Source organism: Gavia stellata, chromosome 9, assembly GCF_030936135.1.
Source record: "Gavia stellata isolate bGavSte3 chromosome 9, bGavSte3.hap2, whole genome shotgun sequence".
In the NCBI taxonomy this organism is placed as follows: Eukaryota; Metazoa; Chordata; class Aves; order Gaviiformes; family Gaviidae; genus Gavia; species Gavia stellata.
In genome coordinates, this window is record NC_082602.1 from 25,703,984 (window position 1) to 25,726,988 (window position 23,005).

Below are 23,005 nucleotides of genomic sequence, written 5' to 3' on the forward strand. Positions count from 1 at the left end.
TGCGCTCCCTCGGGCATCGCCTGCTGCTCGGAGGGGCTGGGGGGCTGTTTGCCGGCCGGGAGGGGGTGAGACTGGGTCCCTCCCCAGCGCTGTGAGCTGGAGCCATGAGCCATTGCCAGCAGCGCTGCAAGAGGCAGCTGGGCCGGGTGATCCGCTTCTTCTACCAGTTTGTCACCGGGACCCTCTCCCAAGGTAGGTGCTGCCCTGGGGGGCACGGGGGCTCTGTTCTGTGGGAGCCGGTCTCTGTCCGGTGAGCTCTGTGGGGTTATTCGGGGAAGGGGGGAAATGCTGCTTAGGTGCTGAGGAGTGCTGAGGTATTCAGCCGCAGGCAGAGGGGTTGCACTGGGCTCTGTGTGGGGCAAAGCTGAAGATGCTCACGGGAGGCAATGAGAGCTCCTGCAGGTCCCCTGTGGACCTGGGGTGAGGGGAATGTTTTATTTGGGGAGGGGGCTGGTGCAGAGTGGAGGGTGAGAAAACTGCTGTGCAAATAAATTGCAGCTGGTCCAACCCTTCCCTGCCGTCCCAGGCATCTGCCTCCTCTGGGGCTGGGGCTGTGCCCTCCATCCATCCGGCTGGAGAAGCCCTGGGTGTGCCTGTGGGCTGGGGCAGGGACACACCCTGGTGCCTGCATCCTCCCATGCTCATTATCCTGGGATGCCACCTGGTCCTGGGGACAGAGCTATGTGCCGTCACACAGTTCACTGTCACAGCTGTGGTGGGACCTGTGTCCCCCTGCCAGGCCCTGTGCAGCCCAGCCAGCTGGCCAGGACACCCTCTCCCAGGTGTGAGCCCAGAGCCACCTCCTGACCAGGAAGGGCACATCTTGGGGAGGTTGTCTTATGCCTGTGTGTGCTGGACCCTGGGTGCCCAGCCTCTGCCCCTGTCCCCATGTCCCCATGCCTGGGATAGGTTGCCCTCCCCATGGCCTGGCCCTGCTGGGGACCGCTGGGCTGCCACGCCAGGCCACGAAGGTGCTGGGGAGGGACGTGCCATGCCAGGAACATGGGGAAGGCCTTGCTGGGCCAACATGGCAGCATCACACCTCAGAGCAGGGCTGGGACTTGCTCCGCCTTCGCCTGTGTCCAGCCTGCCCAGAAAAACCCTCCCAGGCTTTGTCCCCTCCTCGCCTGGGGGAGCCACTGTGTCTCCCCAGCCTGCACCCGTCCCTGGGGCCAGGGGATGGCGGGGGCACCCTGGGGATGCTCTTGGTGCAGTGCTGGGTGCTGGGACGCTGAGCGGTATCTGCCCTGAGAGCTGTGCCCAGCGGCCATGCCACCTCCCTGCCCGCAAGGTCCTGAGCCCTGCGATGGAGTGTCGCCTGGCCCTGGGAAACCCTCCCTGCAGACATTTCCCATTGCTTCCCAGCCCTGTGGGCCCTTCAGGGCTCCATGTCAGCCCACAACAATAGGGGAAGAGGTGCCAGGGTAAGCATGGACCTGGCTGAGTGGCATATGCCAGGCTCTGGAGGCTGGGTGTGCCTGCTGGCAGTGACGGATCCATCCCTGCTAGTTGGATCCAGAGGCACTGGCCACTAGCCCAGAGCAGAGTGGGCAGAGGATGAGTCAGCTGAGTCCGACCCCGGGTGTGAGGGGCAGAGCTGCAGGTGGTGGAGCAAAATGGGGAGGGGACCTTGGGGTGCTCCCATCCCACCACTTGCAGGGATGTCCTATAGGTCCTTGTCCCGGTGTCCTGGGCTTTTCAGCTGGGCACTGTGGGGCTGGGTCTGTAGTCGGTGTCCTGCCAGGACCGGGTCTCTGGGCTGAGCCCGTGTGGTGCCGAGTGGCCCCAAGGGCTTCGCCTTGTCCTGTCCCTCCAGCCCTGCTGGGGTGTGCAGGGTGGCCATGCTGCATGGAGCAGGGCTGGCAGTGGGATGACGGCTACTGCTGCTCACCCGCTTCTTGGTGTCCTCACGAGCTGTGGCAGAAGCCGAAGCGGGGTGAAACCCAGAGCCGGGCAGGCCTGTGCCCCCCTAAGGCTTGGAGTTTGGGGCCAGGAGCAGGATGTGGCGCTTGCACAACCTTCTCCCCTCTGCAGCATCCTCTCCTCCTCAGCCACTGCTCCGGTCCATGTGGCACATGGGTCACCAGGATGCTGTGCCCCTCTCCAGCCTCTGTCCTCCCCCTTCATCCCCTTTTGAGGCGCAACGAGCCCCTCTGCCCTCCCTGCAGAAGCGAAGGAGGTCCTGTAGAGCTCACCGCAGGGGTGCCCGGCCAGGTGGGCCCTGGGTGGGGTGGTGCCCTCCCGGCTGGGTGCCCTGGGGAGCTAGCCAAGGACGGGTTGCCGATGGGGGGGAAAGAGAAATGACTCAATCAATTAACCAGATTAAAACTGTGACTTCACCTCCCAAAAATAGCGTTTCGCCAATATTTTAATGTGCTTATTAATAATCTGCTCGTGCTCTGATTAGCAGCGAGGTAATAAGGGATCAGCTGTAACCTAAATTTAACTCTCCCTAATGGATGATGGCCCCAAGAACCAAAAAAAAGGAGAGGCTCCTATCCATCAGGCTGCCCCCCCCAGCAGGTCAGCAGTGCCCAAGGCACCTGGGCAGCTGCTGCCCAGCTGTGCCCAGGGACTGTCACCTCTGCTATGGCCCAGCTGGTCCCGTGGCACATTTTGGGGGTAGTGCCCCAGCACCTTGCAGCATCGGGCTAGGAGCACCATAGGGGTAGCCACAGGGGTGGCTCCCATGCAGAGCAGAGCCTGGCTGTGGCCAGGGTCCGTGGTCCCCTCCCAAAGAGACGGGTCCCTTGGTGATGGGTGACTGCCCTGCTCCCTCCCTGTCTGTTCCTGTCCTGCAGTGGGGGACAGTCCCCTGTGCTCAGGTGCTGATGGTGCTGGGAGGATGGGGACAGGGACCAGCCACCTGGCTACCTGATGGTTCTGGATCTTGCCCGCTGCGTGCCTGTGGTGTGCTGTGTGCGCAGAGCTGCTTTCTGGGCAAGAAACCCTGCTCCCGGGCACTTCTATTTATACACAGCGGGTGGCTGGCAGGGTGCTTAATTTTAGCAGGGTGGCAGGGCTGCGCTGCTGGCAGTGCCGGCGAGCCAGGGCGGGGGTGGCTGGGCAGGGGGACGCTTCGTGGCTGTTATTGTCACAGCCCAAAGTGGGACAGGCAGCACAGACTCGGTGCCAGCCTGGGCTGCCCGTTCTGCCACGGCTGTGTCTGGGGCAGCATTACAGGGCCTGCCGCCTTCCCCAGCGCTGAGCCGTGGGCGCATGATGGGGCCACTTTGCCACCCTGTCCTGTGTCCTCTGTGGATGCTCAGAGTAGCTCGTCTTGGGGGAGAGAGAAAGGAAGGGGGGATGGACCCGAATGTCTGGGTTCTGTGCCCTGAAAGGGGCACAGCTGGGGTGACACTGTGCTCCTCACCCCATGCCTGGGTGGCCATGTCCCCTGGCTGTAGCTGCAGGGGAGGGGATGGGTCATCTTGTATGCAAAGAGGTGTCAGGGTGAAACACTTCTGTCCGGCATCTTCCCCAGTCACATGTCCCATGGGGTGGCTGATGGGGCCAAGAGTGGTCTGGGGACTGGAGGTATCTCAGGCATGGGTGCAGCTAATCCCGTCGAGTTTGGGGTCTGCCAGTCAGCATGCCCAAATTCAAAGTGGCACTGCTCGAGTGCCCCCGGTGTTGCAGAGCCGGAACCGGGCTGGTTGGCTCTGGCTCCGAGCTGAGAAAAGGGGAGGCTGATCCCGGGCATCCCCGGGGAGGTGCTGTGCTGGGGCGCAGGGGACGAGATGCCAGTGCCTCTCTGCCAGACCTAGATCTCCAGGTCAGCAGGGCTGGGGAGACACCTTCCTTCGAGGCCCAGTGTCTGGAGCAAGGACGGGCGCAGGCATCCCAGCGGAGATCCTGGCATTTGCCAATCCTGGGCTGCAGCATCTTTCCCTGGGGACCCCAGTTTCCAGGACTCCCAGCTCCTCCTGCAGGGTGGCAGCGAGGGACTGAGCCCTGAGGGTCCTGAGGTCACCGGTGAACTCAGAGCAGCCGTCAGGCGGTGGCGATGCCTTGCAAGCCCCACAGCATGGAGACTCAGCCATATGTGTAGTGAGCTCCATCTGTGCTCTGCCCCCTGCTTCCTTCTTGTGGCTGATGGTGCCACTCTCCCCCCGGGCCAGGAGGGTTATTTTTAACTGTTTGCCGTGTGCTGCCTGAGCACAATTAAGGTAATTGGTTTGGGAGCCTGGCTCTCACACGCTGCTCCCAATTACCTGCCTGCCTGCCCGCACGGCCCCCCGCCTCCCTGCCCGTGGTGGCCGGCTCCTCCGGCGGGGGGACTGCCGGGACAGGGCTGCCCCAGATAGTGTGGCGGGGCTGGGCGGGGGGTGCGAGCAGGCGCAGGGGATGGAGCCATGGAGAGGACATCCCTGCACAACGACAGCCTGCTCTATGCCTCCCTGATTGCCATCCTCCTCCTCATCTCCTATTGGTTCACCACCCGCTGCTTCAAAATCATCAGCGGCATCGAAGGTACGGGGTTGGGGACATGGGGGGACAGGGTGACGCTGGACCATCCTGTCCCCTTCCAGAAGCCAGGTGGCGAGGCAAGCCGGGCTCTTGGTGTGGGCGAGGGGGATTGGGGACGCCCCTCTCTGCCTCTCTGGGGCACCTCGATCTCCTCCTCAGTCACTTATTTCTTCTTCCTTGTCCCGGTCCTGCTCCGCTGTGTGCGAGAGCAGCTGGTGGCAGCCGCGGCCAAGGTGCAGCGGTGCCCAGGGCTGCTCTGGGGGCACCCAGCTCTGCCGTGCTGCCTGCCTCTGGGCACCACTGCCCCTCGCTGCGGGACGGGGACACAGAAGGGCTCCCTGGTGCCTTCCGCTCTGTGAGGGGTGCCTGGTGCTGATGCTGGGCCTCAACCTGCATTTTGGGGCTTGTGGTCCCTTTGGGCATGACCTACATCTTTGCTCCTCAGCTGGTGTGTTGAGGAGCTCTGGGATGTGGCGAGGGTCCCGGTTTCCCTCGTGAAGGGTCTCTCCAAGCCCCACTGCAGTGGGATGTGTGTGCTGGGGGCTTTGCAGAATGAGACCCCCAAGGCAAGGAGCAGGACAAGAGGGGTTCCACTGGTGCCACTTGTCTGGGGACGTGCAGGGCCTCTCCTGCCTGGGACATACATTTCTTCATCCATCTGTGTGACCTCTTCCCGCACAGCTCAGCCAGAGCCTCGTGGCTCTTCCCATGGCATGGCCAAATGCTGGCTGGCTGCAGCGGCAAGGAGCCACCCCTGGGAGTCATGTCCCTTGGCAGGGTGGGGGGCAAAGCCCTGTCCCACTTCTGGCAGGGTCTGTATGTTTTGGATGGCCCTTCGAGCATCCCTTACAGGCAGCTGTCGGTCTGGTTCTGTGGGTAAAGCCCCACATGTGAGCCCATGTGTCTCCTCCACCCTTGGGGCAGCTCCACATGGAGGACCATGCCTGGGGACCAGGGTGAGCCAAGGGGGTGGTCCCCTGACACCCCCAGCCCATCTGGAGCTGTCCTTGGTGGGAGGGGATGTGCTCTGGGTAAGCAACCCCAATGAGTTTGGGGGTGCTGGGAGGTGGGCTCTGGTGCGGTGTGTGGCACTGGGACATGGGACCGGCGCTGGGTGCTTCTGCTGGTCCTGGTGGGATCCTGCATCATGATGGCAATGAACAGCGGAGGGCTTTTATTAATGGCTCCAGCACGGAAATGAGTAATCCTGACACGGTGGCTGGCGGGTGATCTATTGGTGCTCCGCCGGGGAGGCCGGCTGGCACAGGATGGGCACGAGGGCAGGCGGGGAAGCTCTTGCTCCATGGCTGACCTGCCACTGCGCCCTTCGGCCCCAGCATCCCATGACGCCGGCAGAGATGCATGAGTGGCCGAGAATGGTCACCTCAGGTGGGCCGAGCAGGTTTGCTTTGCAGAGGAGCTGCCCCAAACCCTCTTTGCTGGGACAAATCCTGGCTCAGGCTGGAAGGGCTCCTCTAAGGGCTGTTTCTGGCCAAAATCAGGTTGCATAAATAGCCCCATGGCGTGCAGGATAAGCATCAGCCCTGGGAACAGCGGGAGGCTCAGGGAGAGGATGGGTTGCAACCGGGGCTGAGCAAGAAAAATGGCTTTAAAAATGCAGTTGCCGTCAGTTAGAAACTTCCTCTCAGAGTGCAACAGGTCTGTGCCACCCCATCCCCAAAGAGATGACTCGGGGCAGGGGTGAGGCCGGGAGCCAGCCGGGTGAAATCCAGGCTCAGTGCCTGAAAACTCACCTCTTTCCAAGAAAAGGAAATGTCAGGTCTGAAAACTTCCAGCCTGAGGGATGTTTCCCCGGGGAGGACTTTCATCACTCTCCCCAAGCCGCCTCTGATGCATCGCTGGCATCTTCTGCTGGCATCAGAGCCTTGGGAGTGTGCCCCAGGCGGGCAGGAGAGGCCAAGCCTGGTGGCATGGAGCTGTGAGATAGCCCGGCCATGCCGTGACCTGGGATTGAGCCACCAGCCCTCTCCGTCCCCTGCCAGGGGACAAACCTGCAGCCTCCTGGGCTGTGAGCGGGGGCCTGGCTGGCAGTTCTAGGCCTGGGGGGGTTGGCGTGGGGCAGCCCTGCTGGGAGCTTTTGCCAGCATCAGCCAGCACCTCTGCCACCCCCCTGCCCCCACACGTGTCCCAGGGTGACATTTCTTTCCCTGGTGACATATTTCCCCCCCAGCACAAAGCCAACAGGGAGGAAAAGGGGCTTTCTGCACCAGACCCATCTGCAGGGCCCTTTCTGGGGGCAGGAGGACCCTAGAGCTGGGCAGGGGGTCTGCCCCATAGCCTGGGCATGGCCACCCCACCTGTACCTGGGGCAGCTGGCCTTGCTCCTGGGAGGGACAAGGCAGGGTGGGGGCCAGTGGTGGCATGGGGGCAGCCCTACTCCCTGCCTGCCACACCGGTGCTGGAGCTGGGACTGGTCTTGCTTCATGCCCATATGGGACTTGTCTACCCGGGGATAGGCAGTGCCAGCGGTGTCCCTGTGGGAAGCCGTGCAACCCAAGGGGTGCTGAACCCTGGTGATGAGGCAGGTATCAGTGGGTACCTGGATCCCCAGTGGTCCCTGTGGCCTGTGATCGAGCAGCCAGGCAAGAGCTGGGATTCTGTTAAAAAAAAACATGGGAGCTAAATATAGCCCTGTTGGCTGTGCGTGGATGTGTGCTTGAGGCACGTGGATGCCTGGGTTTGCCCTCTGCCTCCAGCTGCTGTGTGACCTTGGCTGGGTCCATTGGTCCCGCTGGGTCCCCAGCCCCTGCATCCCCCCCTCTTCTACCTGTGCTGTGCTGCCTGTGTGTCTGGCAGCGTCTCAGGCATCCTGCATCGCAGTCCCCACTCCCGGCCTGTTCTCTCAGCCCTGCTCTCCATCTCCCCTTTGCTCTCCCAGCGAGACAGCCAGACCCATCCACCTGCTTGGAAATGGGGCAGCTGGACCTGTTGCCCCAGACCCTCCCCAGGAGAGTGTTGTGGTGACCTTGGGGTGCTCAGCCATGGTGGTCCCCATGGGGCAGGCACTCATGCGGGGCACAGAGGACAAGTCTGAGTCATCCCCATCCTGGATGTTTAGCCAGTGCCCAGCGTCCTGTCCCTCCCCATGTACCCCCCCGGGAACCGAGTGCCTTTTAATATCTGTGGCCCGTTTCCTTAGCAACTGCATTAAGCAAATCGATGGAGGTGGTGTCATTGGAATGGTAGGGCATGCCTCCTTCCCCCCTGGCCCCCCCATCCCCGCCACCCCCCTACGCCTCCCTCTGCTTGGCCTCTCTCTGCTCTTACGCACAGGCACGGCCCTGTTCCGCCTGGGCTCTCAGCTGTCAGCTCCTCGAGCCGCCCGCCACAGCCCTGTGCTGACCCCTTGCTCACCCACGGCTGATGGCGGGTGCCCCCGAGTAGAGGGGTGACAGCTGATCCCCCCTTGGGGACAGCGGCAGGGGTCCCTGGGATGCGTGGTCTGGCAGCCGTGGCACTGGGGTGAGGGGGCTCCGAGACGGCGGTGGGGAGCGGGTGGGGGGGTGGGGGGCCATGAGACACCCCCACCATGAACCTGGAAGGCCTTGAGATGATCGCGGTGCTGGTGGTCTTGGTCCTCTTCATCAAGGTGCTGGAGCAATTTGGCCTCTTCGAGCCCGTGTCCTTGGAAGGTAATGGGCGCGGGCGGTACTGGCTCCTCCAGGGACACGGGGGGCAGCCGGTGGGTGTCCGGAGCTGCCCCCAAGGATGCTCTGAGGCTGCTGCATCCACAGGAGAGTCCTAGGACATGGTGTCCGTCTGCTGCTCGTAGGGGTGAGCAAGGGGGTCCTGGTGTGGGGAGCGGGGTGTCCTGCCTACTCCGTGCAAGGTCCCAGTGGCTGGGGACGTGGGGAGGGGACAGGGCTGGCAGGGTGGCTGCTGCACGGTGGTGACTGGTGTGTGCTGGGGTGCTGTGGGCTGGGGCTGTGTGTGAGCATGCAGGTGGGCACCAGGGCGTTTTCCAGCACCTCTACAGGAGCAAGGTGTCCCCAGGGGCTGTAGTCACCTCACCCTGAACAGTGTGCACATGAGGTGTCAGACTCAGCACCAGCCTGCAGGGCAGCCAGGGCCTGGGCAGGATGGGTCCCTGCTGCAATCCCTGCTCCTGGCTCTCCCCAGAGCCCCTCCATGGCCCTTGGGCGCTGGGGGGGGCACAGGGGGTGCTGCCCGGCTGGGGAGGGGCCGTGCAGGTGCTGAGCGGTGTGTGTGGGGCACACTCGGCAGAGCTCAGATCTACTAAGAGGCCTTGCTGTGTGGTGGGAAGGAGGTCAGGACGGATGCTCCCTGGACTCCCAGGGGTGATGGTTGTGTGAAAGGTCCACCCAGCCCTGCCTAGCCCCTGCCCATGCCTGCAGACACCCATCTGAAGGATGCTGCAGCCTGCCCATCCCTGGGCCATCAGGGCACGCACAGGGTGAGGAGGTGACAGGCAGTTTGCATGGTCCACTGGTGCCCCGGGGTGCTCCGCTCCAGTTCTGCAGTGCTGGCTCTCACACAGGCTGGGTGCAGCAGTGAACGCTGTCTCCCCTCCATGAACAGTGCTGGGGCACCCCTGGGTGGCACCCCTGGCCTGGACCCACGACTGGGCTGTGCCTAGGGGGTGGGGAGGGAGGGGGCAGATGGGGGGATCTCTCCCTCTGGGCCTGCGAACCTGCTTGCAGGGCACAAAAATTTTCATTGCTGCTTAACTACGTGCTTTGTCCTGTGCTCCAGAGCAGCACTCCTAGGTGGATCATGCCAGGAGGGAAACTGAGGCAGGGGCTGAGTTAACTCCCAGGCATCCTGCCTGTGAGCCCTAGGGGCGGGCAGGCTGACTGTGCCCAGATTGGACCCCCCATCTGCTGGTGATTTGGGGGGGTGCCTCCCCAGACCCTGGTTTTCCCCCTCCCTGTGCTTTTGCTTCCCCATGCAGCTGCTCAAAGCTTTGGACCAAAGTCAGTGGCATCGATTGTGGCTCCCTGCAGCATGCTGGCTTCTAGCTGCAGTGGAGAGGGGGGAGGCAGAGAGCCCCCTGGCCCCGGCAGCAACCTTGCTGGGGGGCACAGGACAAGGCAGGGGCCACCCCTTGGCCTGTGTGGCTGCTCCTTGCCTGAGCTCTGCTCTTCCATCCCCTGGGGCACACTCCTTGTCCCCCTGCAAGTGTCTTTGCTCTGGCCTGGGCCAGGGCAGGAGGCTGGAGATGGGATGTCCTGTGTCCAGCCTTGTCCCTGTCAGCCGGCACTCCTCCGGAGGGGACTGGGATGCACGGTGGCATGCCTGTCTCCCATGAAGGACAAGCCTTGCCACCAGTCCTCTCTTGTCCCCAGGAGGACATGGTGTCACCGTGCAGCATGGGGAGGCACAACCCACCCTGTCCCCCTCCACCGGCATCCCCACGCTGGGGAGCAGTGGGTCCCTCTGGCCTGGCTGGAGATTCGCCCCAGCTGTGGCAGTGGGAGTGGGGACCCAGGTGCCCCAGATTGGCAGCAATTGCTCCCATCGCCAAAAGGTGCCTGGAGGAGAGGGAAACGTGTTGCTTGAGGGGCAGAAATTGGCTGAGGTTGAGCTGAACCCTAGGCACCATACAGGGTAGTCCTGTGGGTGAGTGGCTGTGTGTTGGGATGGGGCTGAGATGCTGCTGCGTGGGTCACGCCCCGCCTTGGCTTGGGAGGCAGCAGGTAGGAGACTCTGCTCTCTGGGGAAGGTCCCAGGCAGTGTTTGGGGCTGGGAAATGCTGAGTCCCCTCTGGGGGTTGTTTACCAGCCATGCCTGGGCTGGCAGTGACAGCCCAGGGACCGCAAAGAGCCTGAAACTGTACACTAATAGCTCAGGTCTGCTAATGGATGTGGGGCCCCGCCACCCGCTCCGGAGACATCAATACTGCCTGCTGCGCTTCCCCTGCCCCTCCTGCCGCCCCACGCCCGCACTCTCCCTGCCCCATCCCTGCAGCTGTCTCTGCCCAGGCCGTGCTGGCAGTGTCCTGGGGACGGTCTGTGTTGGGAGGTGTTGTGCTGCCACAGTGATGGGCTGGGAATGGAGCAACTCCAGAGGAGACTGGAAAAATGCCCCAGGGAAGGGTTTGGTGGGACCATCTTGCAGCGAGACCCTGTCTGCCCCTGGGGGAGCTGTGGAAGGGAGGGGACAACGTGGAGGAACTGCAGTCTTGGTGGGTTCCCAAACTCCCCTGGATGAGGCCCCAAGCAACCCATCCTCCATTTGGAGCTAGCCCTCCTCTGAGCAAGGGCTTGGACAGGACCACTGGTTGTCTGCACCCCTTTGTCCTGTTCCCTTGCCGCTGTTCCCCCTCGGAATATGCGCAGCCTTGGTGGCCGAGCCAGAGCTGCTGTCTGGCAGCAGCGGTGGAGTATCTCCCATGGGTGCGCTGTGCTTCATGAGCTTCAGGGGCAATCAATGCTGGAGCTGGCATTGTTTATCAGCTGGTTAATCGCTGATGGGCCATGTCACCCCACTGCTGCCCTGTGCCACCGTGCCCATCCCCAGGTCTGAACATCTCCCGGCAGAGCTGCACATGCACTGCCGAGCTGCCTGGGGGGGGGTCCCAGCCCCCTGCCAAGAGCCCGCTTTGGCCAAGCACTCGAGAGGGGGCAGGTGGAGAGAAACGCTATCGATTTTGGCTCCTGAAGTGCAGCATAAATAATGCAGCGTAGAGCAATTGGTTCTGGCTGGGAGGAGGGGTGGGTGGGAGGTAAAAGGCGGGAGAGCTGCCTGTGTAGCCTGGCCTCAGATGAATATTAGATGAAGCTGCAGATTGCTATCGGCAGGATAATTGGTGCCTGTCCAGGGCTGGCAGGGCTGTCCCTGCTGCAGCCAGGTCAGGGCTCGTGTGTGGGGCAGGCAGGATTGGGGGTGTCTTGGAGAGCCCCAACACGGAGTATGTTGGTCCCTGCCTTCCCTGGGGGGCTGCTGCCGCCCCAGAGCTGAGGATGCAGAGGGGGAAGCAGGACTGGGGATGGTGTCAACCCAGCTGGGGAGGAATGGAAGGAAGCAGCAGCCTGCCTGGGTGCCACCAGCACCCCAAAGGATGCCAGGCAGGAGGATGGGGGCAGCGAGCAACTGGGCCACCTCCTGGTGCCCATCTTGGGGTGAGGGTCTCTCCGGAGAGGGGAGAAAACAATCATCCCCACAGTACTGGTAAAAGCGAAGCCCCGTGCCAAGCCCTGCTTTCCTCCTGCTTTCCAGGAATGGCTTTGGCAGGAGCACGATGTCTTGGCTGCAAGAGGGACTGGCCTTTAAGGGCGCGGTGCCAGGGGTCCCTGGGCTCAGGGCATCATCCAGCCTGGTGGCTTTGACAGACCCAAGAGGTCAAGGTGAGCTGGCTGTGGGTAGGGTAGATCTTGGAGCACCAAAATCCAGCCTGGGACAGCTGCAGGTGCTCCAGGTTTAAGTTTGGGGTTCCCTGGGCTGGGGTGCACCAGGGATTTCCCCATGTGCAGTGGGTTTAACCCTTGCCTTTCCTTTCGCAAGGGCTGGCAGGTTTTTCAGCTGGCTGTAGGGCTGGGCAGGGTCTGGTGGCTGAATCAGGAAAGAGCTGCTGGCTCATGGGAAGGGCTTGCAAAGCGGGAGGGGAAGGGGCAGAGGTGTATGGTAGTCATGGTCAGGCTCCACGTTTGGATCCTGGCATAGCCTCACACACTGAGGCATGCTGTAGCTGGGCCGCATCCTGTCAGCACTGGGTTCTTGGAGAATAAGGTCTCCTGGGGACCCTACGTTCCCTTCTGGGGAGCATCTCCCATGTGCTCCACACTGAGGGACATCAGCCCTGGTCATCGCCGTGGGCACAGGATGGACTGTGCTGTCTCACCCTGGCTGGAGAGGGTGAAGCTGGGGGAGAAGAGTACTTGCCCCTGGGTCCTCTTGGCTGTGACACCCGTGGCTGGGGCCAGGGCCAGGCAGCTCTCCCAGGCCCAAGCTCCCTGAGGACTGCAGCACCCATGGCACACACCCCACTGACTGCCACTGCGTGGTGTCGTGTCCCGCTCAGCCCAGCCAGACATAATTAGCTTGTTGAATCTCTTCTCCCTCTGGCCTCACGTTAATCACTTTTCACATTGCTTTCCTCTCAATTCCCCCCGGCTTGGCTCACTGCTTCTGTTGCTGATGTGCCTGGAGAGGAGACAAGGGGACCTGGCTGGACATGGAGGGGGGACCCTACTCTGCTGCACCCTGCCCCAGAGATGGGCTCTGAGCCAGCGGACACGGGGGCAGGGAGATCCCTCAGCCATGGGGAGGTGAGAAAATCGCAGGCTGAAGAAAAAGCAGTAAAGCTAGAGAGCAAGGGAGCCTGTTGGGAAAGCCCTTCTTTGCAGCTTTGCTACGCCGGTGGAGGATGAAACCTCCGAGTCCAATGGGAGAGGTTGGCTTGGGGCTGGCCCGGGGCTCTCTAGCACAGAGCTGTGTTGGGCTGCAGGGTGCCGTGAGATCTCAACCGGGTCTTCTTCACGTCTCCCCTGTGAGGGGCAGGGTGAGACCCCAGGGCTGGGCACAGGTGGGAATAGAGGTGCCCTGGCCAGGGCTCTGTGGGGTTGTGGTCCCTGGAGTGCAGGCAGCAGGAGGTCACACATGCCATCTGTGCTTGGCTGCAGCATCCCTTCCCTGGGATGCAGGGAAATGTCACGTTCCCTGTGGGTGCCTGCCCCAGGGCTTGCTGTGCCGCTGGAGCAGGGGGTGGCCAGGTCAAAAGCAGCTTTTAGGCGAGAGATGCATGCCCTGCTGCCCACAAGTCAGGGCTTTGGGTGGGCTGTGGGGAGCCCTCACCCTGGCTGGCTGCCCTGCCGTGCTGCCCTCCCTCCCGGCAGCACCCCGGAGTGGAGTGGGGCACATTTCCCTCCAGCAGCAAGTGAGGTACCCAGGGCTGGCAGCCCCCAGCTGCGGCTCCTCCACGTGCCACAGATCTTGCACGTGGCTGTGACTTACTTGCTGGTGGGGAGAGCTGCAGATCTTCCCCCAGGAGGTGAAGAGGGAAGAGGTGAAGGTGCAGGTGACTGGGGAGGTGATCAGCGGACGAGGCTGAGTTCTGAGGCAGGGAGCTCCTCCTGCCATGCTGTGGGTGCATACAAGGTAGGGGCACTGCTGGGGGGCAGGATGAGTGGTCTGGGATGGGACAGAGGGGCTGTCCTGGGCAGGGCTAGTCCGTGGGCTGGGTGGCAGCAGTGTCCCGAGGGGCAGTGAGCAATGAGCTCAAGGGTCCGGGCGCATGGCTCGGCTCCAGGGTCGGTGCTACCATGCGCTGCTGTTGGGGTGGGAGTCAGGGGCAGCCGAGCCTCCTCCATGCACCCATTGGTGCCAGATCTGCACCCCTCTGTGGCTTCCCAGGGCTGCAGAGTGTCTGTGCCAGGCTGTGCAGGTGCAGGGTGACAACAGTGGGGTGCCCGGGGGTACCTGGGGTGAGAGCTGGCCCCTAAGTCCCTTGGCCACACGCATGGGCTCTCTCCTCCCCTGCAGCCTGGGTGCCCCGAGGGACGCCGGAGGGTGCCGGGGCGGGAAGAGGGAGGGCCAAGGCAGGTCTCTCCTCCCCTGCCCTCCCCTCTCCTCCCTTGCTGGGTCTGTTGCTGCCAGACCAGCTGCCTGCTGGGGCTGTGCGTCTGGGGGATGTCGGTTGCTGGGGCGCCCTGGGACCCGCAGGGGCTGCAAACGGTGGGCATCATCCTGCTGCTCTGCTCCAGCCTCAAGCTACTCCATGCCTTGGGCATCATCGATCTGGCCAGGGGAGGTGGGACGGGGACAGGGACAGGGGTGGGGATGGGACTGCAATGGGATGGGGATGTTGTGGTGGAGGTGCTCCTCACCTCCTGTCCCAGGGGCTGCAGGGTGCTTGGGGGAGGTTTGGAAGGATTAGTGTGTTTATTAGGGTGTAGGGAGCTGGGGAAGTGAGGGTGTCTGGAGGTTGGGGTCTGGGGGTCTTTGGAATTGTTGGGGGTGCTTGGGGGTGCGCTGGGGTGTGGGGGTATCAGGGTTGTTGGGATGGTAATATCTGGGGACATTGGGATGTGGGGTGTTGGGGTGCAGGATGCTAGAAAGTTAGGGTGTCTGGGAGCATTAGGGTGGGGATATCTGGGTCTGGAAGCATTGGGGTGCAGCAATGTGTGGGGTGCTGGGGGACTGGACTATCTGGGGTATTGGAGTCTGGAGGCATTGGGATGCAAGGGGCTAGGCTTTGTCAGATGATGGGGAAAAGCACTGTGGGTAACTGGGGCTGGGGAGAGGGGTGGGAGCTGGGGGCAGGTAGGGATGGATGCGGGGTGCGGCACCATACAGGGAAAAGCTTTCCCCGCTGCTGCAGGAATGGGTGGCTATGGGGAAAGTGTTGCTAAAAGAGGCTGGAGCCCGCCCCCAACCCCCTTACCTTCTCTGGGGGGCTGTGCCAGGATGGGGGGGGGGGGGGGGGGAAGGGGCTGCCATGGGTGCTAAGCTCCCTGGATTGGCAGGTGGGTGCTGAGGTTGGGGCTGGATGTGTCCAGGCAAGAGGACTGACAACATGTCTGAGCAAGGAATGCAGGACCTGTTGGTTGTGCCTGGCAAGGGCAGGAGTGCAGAGAGCTGTACGGTGCTGCTGCCTTATCTGGTTTGCCTTCCTCGGCTGTGCTGCGGACGGTCCTGGCTCAGAAGAGGGCTGCCAAGAGTCTTTGCACGAGTGTGATTTGGGGTTTGTTTGCCCCCATCCCCTCTGCCTCCTGGCTAGTGCTGGGGATGCTGCGAGATGAAGCGGCTGCAGATTGCATCCCCCCCAGGCAGCCAGATCTCGGGGTGGGAGCTGTGATGGGAGGATGCGCAGGTAGGAGTGATCAGAGGAGCAATTAGTGGCTGAGCAGAGGGACGTGAGGAGGGTGCTGTGCGCAGGAGGTGCTTTCAACCCCCTTGTGATGGAGGATGTCCCTGAGCTGCCTGGGATCTGTCTGGGCTGTGGCTGAGCCATGTCCAGGCCTTGTCCCTATGCCTTACTGGGGAGTGCATCTGGGTAATGGGTATGCAGAGCACCACCTCTCTTACAGGACACGCTGCCTGCAGCCAAGAGGAGCTGCTGCTCTGCTGAGGCATTTCTTGGTAGTTCATCTGTCACATTGGATGTGCTAGTTCCTGCTGCCAGAGATATCCCTGCCGTGGAGATGGTGCTGGGGACAGGACAGGATGTATCCCTGTGTGGGGGTTTTGCAGCAGGGCGATGCACATGGCTGTCCTAGTCCCGCAGCCTTACCTGCTCTGTTTGGGTAGACTCTGAGCTCCACTGCCCCTTGGCTTCCCATCCCATTCCCTGCTCACAACATTTTGTATGTGGTGGCCCGAGAAATTATTACTCTGCCAACATCTCCTTTGGGCACAGCCAGCATGTCTGGGAGCACTGTCACAGGCTGAGGATGGGAATGGGGGCAGCACCCGCTGTGATCTGCTGCCCTTTCTGGCCCATGCCCCGCTCTCCCTTCGGGGCCTGCTCGGCAGGAGGGTCGTGAAGCTGCTCTCCTCTCTCTGGCATGGGGAACATCCTGGCCCTGAGTCTCTGCTGTCCCACGAACTGCAGGCGTCGTGCAGCAGCATTGCGGCTCCCAGCTCCTTCAGCCCTGCTGGCTCTGGGTGTCTGGGCTGAGGCTGCCCCTGTCCCACCCCAGGACAGGGACTCTTCGCCTGTCCCCTGCCGGGGGAGATGCCAGCTCTGATTTCATTCCCCTAATGGATGACTGTCTGGTCCCAGTGGCTGCTGCAGGCACCTTGGCCCTGGTTACACTCAGCTCTGTCGCTGCTGACTGATGAGGGTCATTTGCAGAGCTGCTGCTGGCAGGACCCATCCTGACCCCCCCCCGGGGCAGCTGGGGGAGCTCGCTGTCTCTTCCTCCTGTCGGCCTTCAGAGCAGACCCCGGCGAGCTGTGGCTCCCCTGCGCAGGAGGTGGCACTGCCGGAGGCTGGGTGCTGTGGAGGGGGAGCAGAGTGGGGTGGGGGGGCAGTGGACCCTGCTTGGAGCTGAGCCGTGCACAGGGATGACTGTGAGCCGCGGGCTGTAGGGGCAGCTGGGCTTCCATCACTGCCCAGATGGACATAGAGCCGTGGCCTGGCAGGGGGAGCTTGGGGATGTGCCTCTGGCCTTCTCCCAGGGAAAGGTGGTGCTCTGGGAGGGGACACGGGCTCTTCTGAAAAGAGCATGTTCTGGGAACCACTGACCCCTTCCCTATGCTCCTCGGGGCCTGCCCTGCCCCTCCTTCTGGCTTGTCCCCCTACCCTGGCTGGGGTTTTCCCTCCTACTTCCCAGCCAGGCTATCTGAAAGGGCAGAGGGTCCCCATGCCTGGCTGCCTTCTGCTGGTCCTAGGGCAGGATGCTGGGGCAGACCACCCCTGGGGTACCAGATCCTCCTGTCCCCCACCCCTGACTGACCTGGTGTTGCCCCATGGGGCCAAGCAGAGGCTGTGGGAGCTGCATGACCCACCCCGTGGCTGCTGGTGCTCTGCTCCCATCCTGGAACAGTGCTGTGCCCGGGTGCTGAGCTGGGGACCCTGGGGCAGGTCTCGCTGCTGTGGGATGCACATCTTCCACCCATCGTGATGATGCATTTATTGACAGGTTACTGAAAGTGAGGGGGGAGTTTTGGCACTGCTTGTTGGTTTGTTATTGCAGGGCCTTTTCTAGCAGGAGGATGCTGTGGAAGGGGTGGGTTGGTCTCCCCAGCCAGCTGTCACTGGGAGGGTGCTGGTGGCTGTGGCTCTGTGGGGAGGGTAGGGATGTGCTTGTGCATCGGGCTGACCCTAGCTCCTGCTTTCTCTCTGGAGAGACCACGGAGTAGCCCAGGCTTGGGTCCTCCCTGGGAAGCAGGGTGTCAGCTCAGCAGCGTGTAACCCCCCGACATGGCGGCACTGGCTGGATCCAGCCCCCAAGGACACATCAGCTGCTGGTGGGTCAATACAAAGTGGTCCATGGCCGTCTCAGTGGCCGTCGCTGCTGGGGTCAAGGATCTGCCCACTCTGGGTCCCTTCAGAGCTGGTGTCCAGCATCCTCCAGGATTCATTTCAACAGCGTATGGAGATGGGGATGGGAAATCCTTTCCCCTTTTGGTGCTGCCCAAGGATGGAGGCTCGGTTTCTGTGTGTGTGCACGTTTCAAAGTCGCTGGGATGTGGAGTGATGCATGGGAAGCGACAAGCCTCTTAACCTGGCAGACCTCCCACCGCAGATAAAACACTGCCAGCCCTTTCTGTTGGCTTGTTTTGTGCCGGCCACTTGATGGCTTTTACAGAGGGGTGGCAGGCAGAGTGACATCTGGAAAAGGAGCTATCGCTGGCAGGGACAGGGCTTTGTGCTGTGGACATCCTGCGTGCCCAGCAGGGCAGCACGTGGCTGGGCTCCGCTCCCTGTCTTTGGGCAGAGCTGTCTCCCAGGGAGGAGGAGCCCAGTGAGACCCCAGACTTGCTCACAGTATAGATGCTGGGGACAGAAAGGGGAGGGTGCATCCTCCCCAGCAAAGCCCTTGGGTGCACCAAAGCCAGGATAGCAAAGCCCCAGCCCTGGTCACCCCTCTCCTGTTGTTAAGCTGCATGTGCTGAACGTGGTTCCTCTCCTGCCCCGGGGCCCCTGGAATCGGGCCCTCTTCGGTTTCCTCCCTAAGAAAACGCCCATGTTCTTTATTTTTTTTTTCTTTTTCCTTCTTTATAACAAACTAAAGTGTAACTTGCACCTGACCTGACCTACTGCACGTGCCTATACCTGCTGCCCCTGTGAGTCCAACCACAGTTTACTCTCTGTTGCATCTCTCTCGCTGTGTGGTTTCCCTCCCGCCCTGCTCCCTTCCCTGGTCCATCACCCTGGTGCTGGGTGTTGCTCTGCCTGCCCTGTCCCTTCCCCCTGGGCGAAGGGGCTGCTCCTGCCTCACAGGTCTGTTCCCACAGCTCAGCTCTGCCAGAGGGACCTGGCCCCAGGGCGTCCTTGGAAGGCTGAAAGGTGCGATTTCCCTTTCCCTCTGTAAATTAAAGCCCTGGAAAAGTAACTGGGCCAAAATCATATTTTATGCACAACTGATCCCTACTTCTAGGAAGGAAAAAGCCTTTTTCCTCACCTGCCTGCAAACCCTGGAGCAGACAGGAGCCAGGTTGTGCTGTCCTGCCAGCGCCAAGATCCTGGCCCTCACCCTTGCCCTGTGACAAATGTCAGGGGGTGCATTCCCTATGTGTTTTCACAGCACCCTGCTGTGGATGCCGCTTCCCTGGGGACAAGTTTGCCCTCTTTGTGTGATGTCCTGCTAGGACAAAGACCTCCTGGAGCTGTTCTCCATTGCCCCAGAGTGATGGAGCTGCCTGCAGAGCCACGTCCCCTCTCTGGGTGCTAGAGCTGGCTACCACGCAGCATCATTTCCCCAGCACCTGAGGCTCAGCTCAGCCCCACAAGGCTGAGAAAGCTGCTGCAGAAGTCCCATCTGCTAGTGCCCTAAAGAAAAAAAAACAAAACCAAGGCTCAAGATGCACAGGCATCGTGACCTGCTGTGTGTAGACGTCCAGGGTGCTTGGAGCAAATGCGGTGTCAGCAAAGCCCCAAAGGGACTTTGCACCTTTCATCCCATTGGTGCCCTGTGCCACTGTCTGCCTCCCTTTGGGGGCTGGAGCCTGGCATGGCCTTCATCCCCTCCTCTTCCTCCCCTCCCCACCTGCGGTGTTAGTCCTGTGCTGAGTTTGCTGGCTTGAGGCACTGTGGGGCCCTGCAGAAAGGGAGGGAGCGGGTCTGCAGCCATGGGGCAGTGCCAGCTGGGAGAGATGGGGCTGAGCAAAGCCAATGGGGTCTGGATGGGGGGATAGGGGGTGGAGGGGTTTTGTGCAGTGAGGGGACCTGCAATTTATGCAAGGCCACTTGGAAGCGATGGCCGTGGGCCAGGCTGGCGTGGGGACCCCCTCACCTTGCCACATAGCCTGGCCAAGGCAAAGACCTGAGCCTCGTTCCCCTTCTGGCTGTCCCAAAGCAGGGCCCCGGGCTCGGATCCCAGTGCTGTGCTGGGGCAGGGGTGCATGCTGCAGGCTGGGCTGCATGGCTGGGTTTGGCACACGCTTTGCATTCAGCTGTTGGGTGCCAGCAGGATCAAACCCGGCCCCGAGCTCTGGGGAGGATGCAACACCCTGGCTCAGATGCAGGGTGTTTCTTGGGCTCCCTGCCTCCCTGCACAGCCCCTCGGGGAGGGTCAGGTCCCTAGGGAGCAGGTATTTGGCCTCAGGGCTAAAGGGGAGAGTCCAGCCCTGCCATCTCCTGGGTCTCTGGGCTGCTGGGTGTCTCCGGTGCACCCTGGCATGCTCTGATGGTGGGGTGCAGAGGTGCTGGGTGTGGGTAGCCCAGCAAGATTGCCCCTTTGCCATCCCCAACCTTCCCAAGGAGGGAAACTCCAGTGCCGAGTTTGTCCTGGGATGAAGCAGAAAGGCCGAGCAGAGCCCAGGCTGGGCTTTGCCTTCCTGCTCCTCTGGCCCTACGCTGCATGTGCTGCCTCTGGCCCTGCTTGCCACGCGCCGGGTGCCCAACCCTGCTGCCCACCAGTCCGGTGGCCGCTGCTCTATTAACTCTTCTTCTGCTTGGTGACTCCTTCTTTCTTCCAGGCAACCCGCCGGGCCAAACTAAAAAAGCGCTGAAGCAGCGATTCCTCAAACTGCTGCCCTGCTGCCGGCCCAAATCCATCCCCTCGCTCAGCGAAAGCAAGTGCTTCTTCTTGCCTTTGTGTGTGTGTGTCCCCAGCGGTGCTGCTGCCTGCCCTCCGCCCTGGCCCTGCCTGTGGGAAGGGGATGCCTCCACCGCTCCCCTGCCCTGGGGCTGGGGCTGTCAGGATCAGTCCTGCCCTGGAGGGGTCCGATCCAATGGGCTCTGCACCGACCTCCGTCCTCGCCTGCTTCCAGGGTGGTTTTCCCCCTCTCCAGCTCTCTGGAGCAGATCCCACAGGATGCACAGTGGCAAGACCCGCTTTGGAGCTGGCTTGGGGCAGCGGGACCCTCCCGGCTCTGGTTTAAGGGCTGGGGGGTTGTTGCTCAAATCTCGGTGTCAGTTTGGAGATGGAGGTGTAATGGGGGGAAGGGGCTGAGCAAGGAGTGAGCACAGAGCTTCCCAGAGCCCCCTACCCCCCCTGCACTGGGTGTGCTTGACCCCTCGGTGAGTCTGAGCCCCTGGCCGGGGTCTCCCCTGCCCCGCGGTACAAGCTGATCCCCCTGGGAGAAGAGGTGAGTATGGAGAGGCAGGGGCTGAACCGCCCCACAGATGGGGGGTGCCCGCTGTGGGGCCACAGCCCCTCTCAGTTGCAGTGGGATCTGGGAGTGCTAGCTGCTGCGGGCACAGGTCGGTCATGCAGCTTGCCAGATGGTGGGGAGAAGCCGTCAATGAAAGCGGGGCACAGCAGGCAGGACAGGCTCTAGACAAAGCCAGGGGGGCACTGGGGGCTGGGGGTTCTGGGGGGCAGCTCTCCTGCTAGACACAAGCCCCGGTGCAGCACAGGCCTGCAGGATGCCCGGGATCTCATCTCCATGGGGCAGATGCCTGTGCCGGGGGGAGGAGAAGGGCAGGTAGGGGGGCTCTCAGCACTGGGGGGTGGTTCACACCCCTTTCTGCCCAGCCTGGGCTGTACCAGAGGCTGGGAGGGGGCTGTCGCCTGGTGCCAGCCGCTGGTCTGCCCCTAGGGTGTCTCCGAGTGTCCCCTGCTGGCATATACCCAACTCCCGCTGAGCAGGGCACCCGAAAAATTTGTCACCCTGGGCAAGTGTGAGAGGACGGGGTGTGCTGCACAAGGTGCCTCTCCTGCCCCCTGGCACGGCATGGCAGGGCAGGGCGGGACGGTGCTGGCCTCAGCCGCCCTCTCTTCCCCTGGGTTCCTTGCAGACAGCGTTGAGGATGAGTTTGAGCTCTCCACCGTCTGCCACCGCCCCGAGGGGCTGGAGCAGCTCCAGGAGCAGACCAAGTTCACCCGCAAAGAGCTGCAGGTCCTGTACCGAGGCTTCAAGAACGTGAGTACCCCTCGACCAGCTTTGCTAGCCCCACCTCCGCTGCTATATCCACCTTGGAGGGCACTTTACACCCGGTGGTGCCCAGGGTTTGCAAAGGCTTTTGGGACCTTGGGGTTGAAGTTTATATCAGGCTACGGCCTGATCCCACCTCCAGGGAGCTCAGTGGGGAGGCCTGATCCTGTTCTCCATCCCTTGGGTGCAGAGAGCTCCCTCCCTGGGTGCTGGGGATGCAGTGGGATGCAGCCCACAAAATCAGGGAGATGCTCCAAGCAGCCTCACCAACCACCCCACCAGGCAGTGCAGGGCTGGGGGGCGAGGCAAGCGAGCTGCAGAGATTTAGGAGGGTGCTCAGCCGCTCTCCGCATTGTGGAGATGACGCTGCGGTTTGCCCTGGCAGGAGTGCCCGAGTGGCATCGTCAATGAAGAAAACTTCAAGCAGATCTACTCACAATTCTTCCCACAGGGAGGTGAGTTCCCATCCCCATCCCTATCCCCATGCCTGCATGGGTGCCTCCGCAGAGCGGGGTGTCACACAGCACCCCCTCACACTGTCTGCCTCCCCCAGACTCCAGCACGTACGCCACCTTCCTCTTCAATGCCTTTGACACTGACCACGATGGCTCTGTCAGCTTCGAGGTGAGCTGTGGCCGAGGAGTGGATGGCAGCAGGGCAGGGAGGGCACGTCCCTTCAGGTACCATGGGCTGGGCTGAGCAGCGTTGCTGTTGCAGATGGATGGAGAGCTTCGCAAGGGCTGATGGGGTTTATTAAATTCCCAGAGGTGGTGGAAAAACAGTGAAAAGCAACAAAAAAGGGGGATTTCTGTATTTTCTGGCTAGCGTCTTGTAGGCAGCCAGACTGGCAGGCACAGCCATGGCTGGGTCTTGTTCAGGCTTTGGCTGAACAGCAGGTCCTGATGCACATTGTCCTCTTGGGTGCTGTGACCCAAGGGACTAGTGTGGGACATATTTGGGGACAAGCAATCGGTTTTCCCCAGGCTCTTTTTGATACTCAATGTTTCCCTTGTCAGCCCAGCCCTGGAGCACATCCACTTTGGGGCTGAGTTCCCCCTCTGCGGGAGGGACAAGCAGGGCTGTGCCCTCTGTGTCCATGAGACCCTTTGTGGCCATAACTTTGTCTGCCTGCCTTGCCCCTCCTTGCAGGACTTTGTGTCTGGGCTATCCATCATCCTGCGGGGCACCATTGATGACCGCCTGAACTGGGCCTTCAACCTCTATGACCTGAACAAAGATGGCTGCATCACCAAAGAGGTGGGATGGGGGGGTCCACGTTTGTCTCCGGGGCCAGTGCAGGTCTGTGCCCGGCAGGGACAAGGGCAGGACTTGGGGGTATTTGGCTGAGCTCTGGAGGAGAGCTGGGGGTGTGTGTCAATATGACACTGAGTGCAGCTTTGCAAACAGGTCCCTCCTGGCCCCCTGGCACTGGTGTGTCTCTGGGGTGGAGGGTGGATGAGGGGTGTGCTGCTTTGGGGCCCCATCACACATGCAGGCAAACACACGGCCCCACACCATGCATGGAGCCGGCAGGAACACACCTGTGCATCCCACAGGTCCTTTAGGA

At 62.0% G+C, this 23,005-nt stretch overlaps 1 protein-coding gene across 5 annotated transcripts in view; it reads left to right on the forward strand.

The window, feature by feature from the left end:
* The window catches only part of KCNIP2 (potassium voltage-gated channel interacting protein 2), a 45,344-nt gene that overhangs the window by 21,401 nt on the left and 938 nt on the right, over positions 1–23,005 (forward strand). Inside the window, exons 2-8 of one of the 5 annotated variants that reach the window (XM_059820979.1) lie at positions 20,038–20,161; positions 20,898–20,909; positions 21,064–21,077; positions 21,302–21,426; positions 21,824–21,893; positions 21,992–22,062; positions 22,588–22,695. In XM_059820979.1, coding sequence (XP_059676962.1) covers positions 20,038–20,161; positions 20,898–20,909; positions 21,064–21,077; positions 21,302–21,426; positions 21,824–21,893; positions 21,992–22,062; positions 22,588–22,695 — 524 coding nt within the window. Of the gene's footprint in view, positions 1–8,020; positions 8,124–14,079; positions 14,201–20,037; positions 20,162–20,897; positions 20,910–21,063; positions 21,078–21,301; positions 21,427–21,823; positions 21,894–21,991; positions 22,063–22,587; positions 22,696–23,005 lie in introns of those variants that run through there. The other 4 variants (XM_059820978.1, XM_059820980.1, XM_059820981.1 and 1 more) reach the window with 4 other exon arrangements.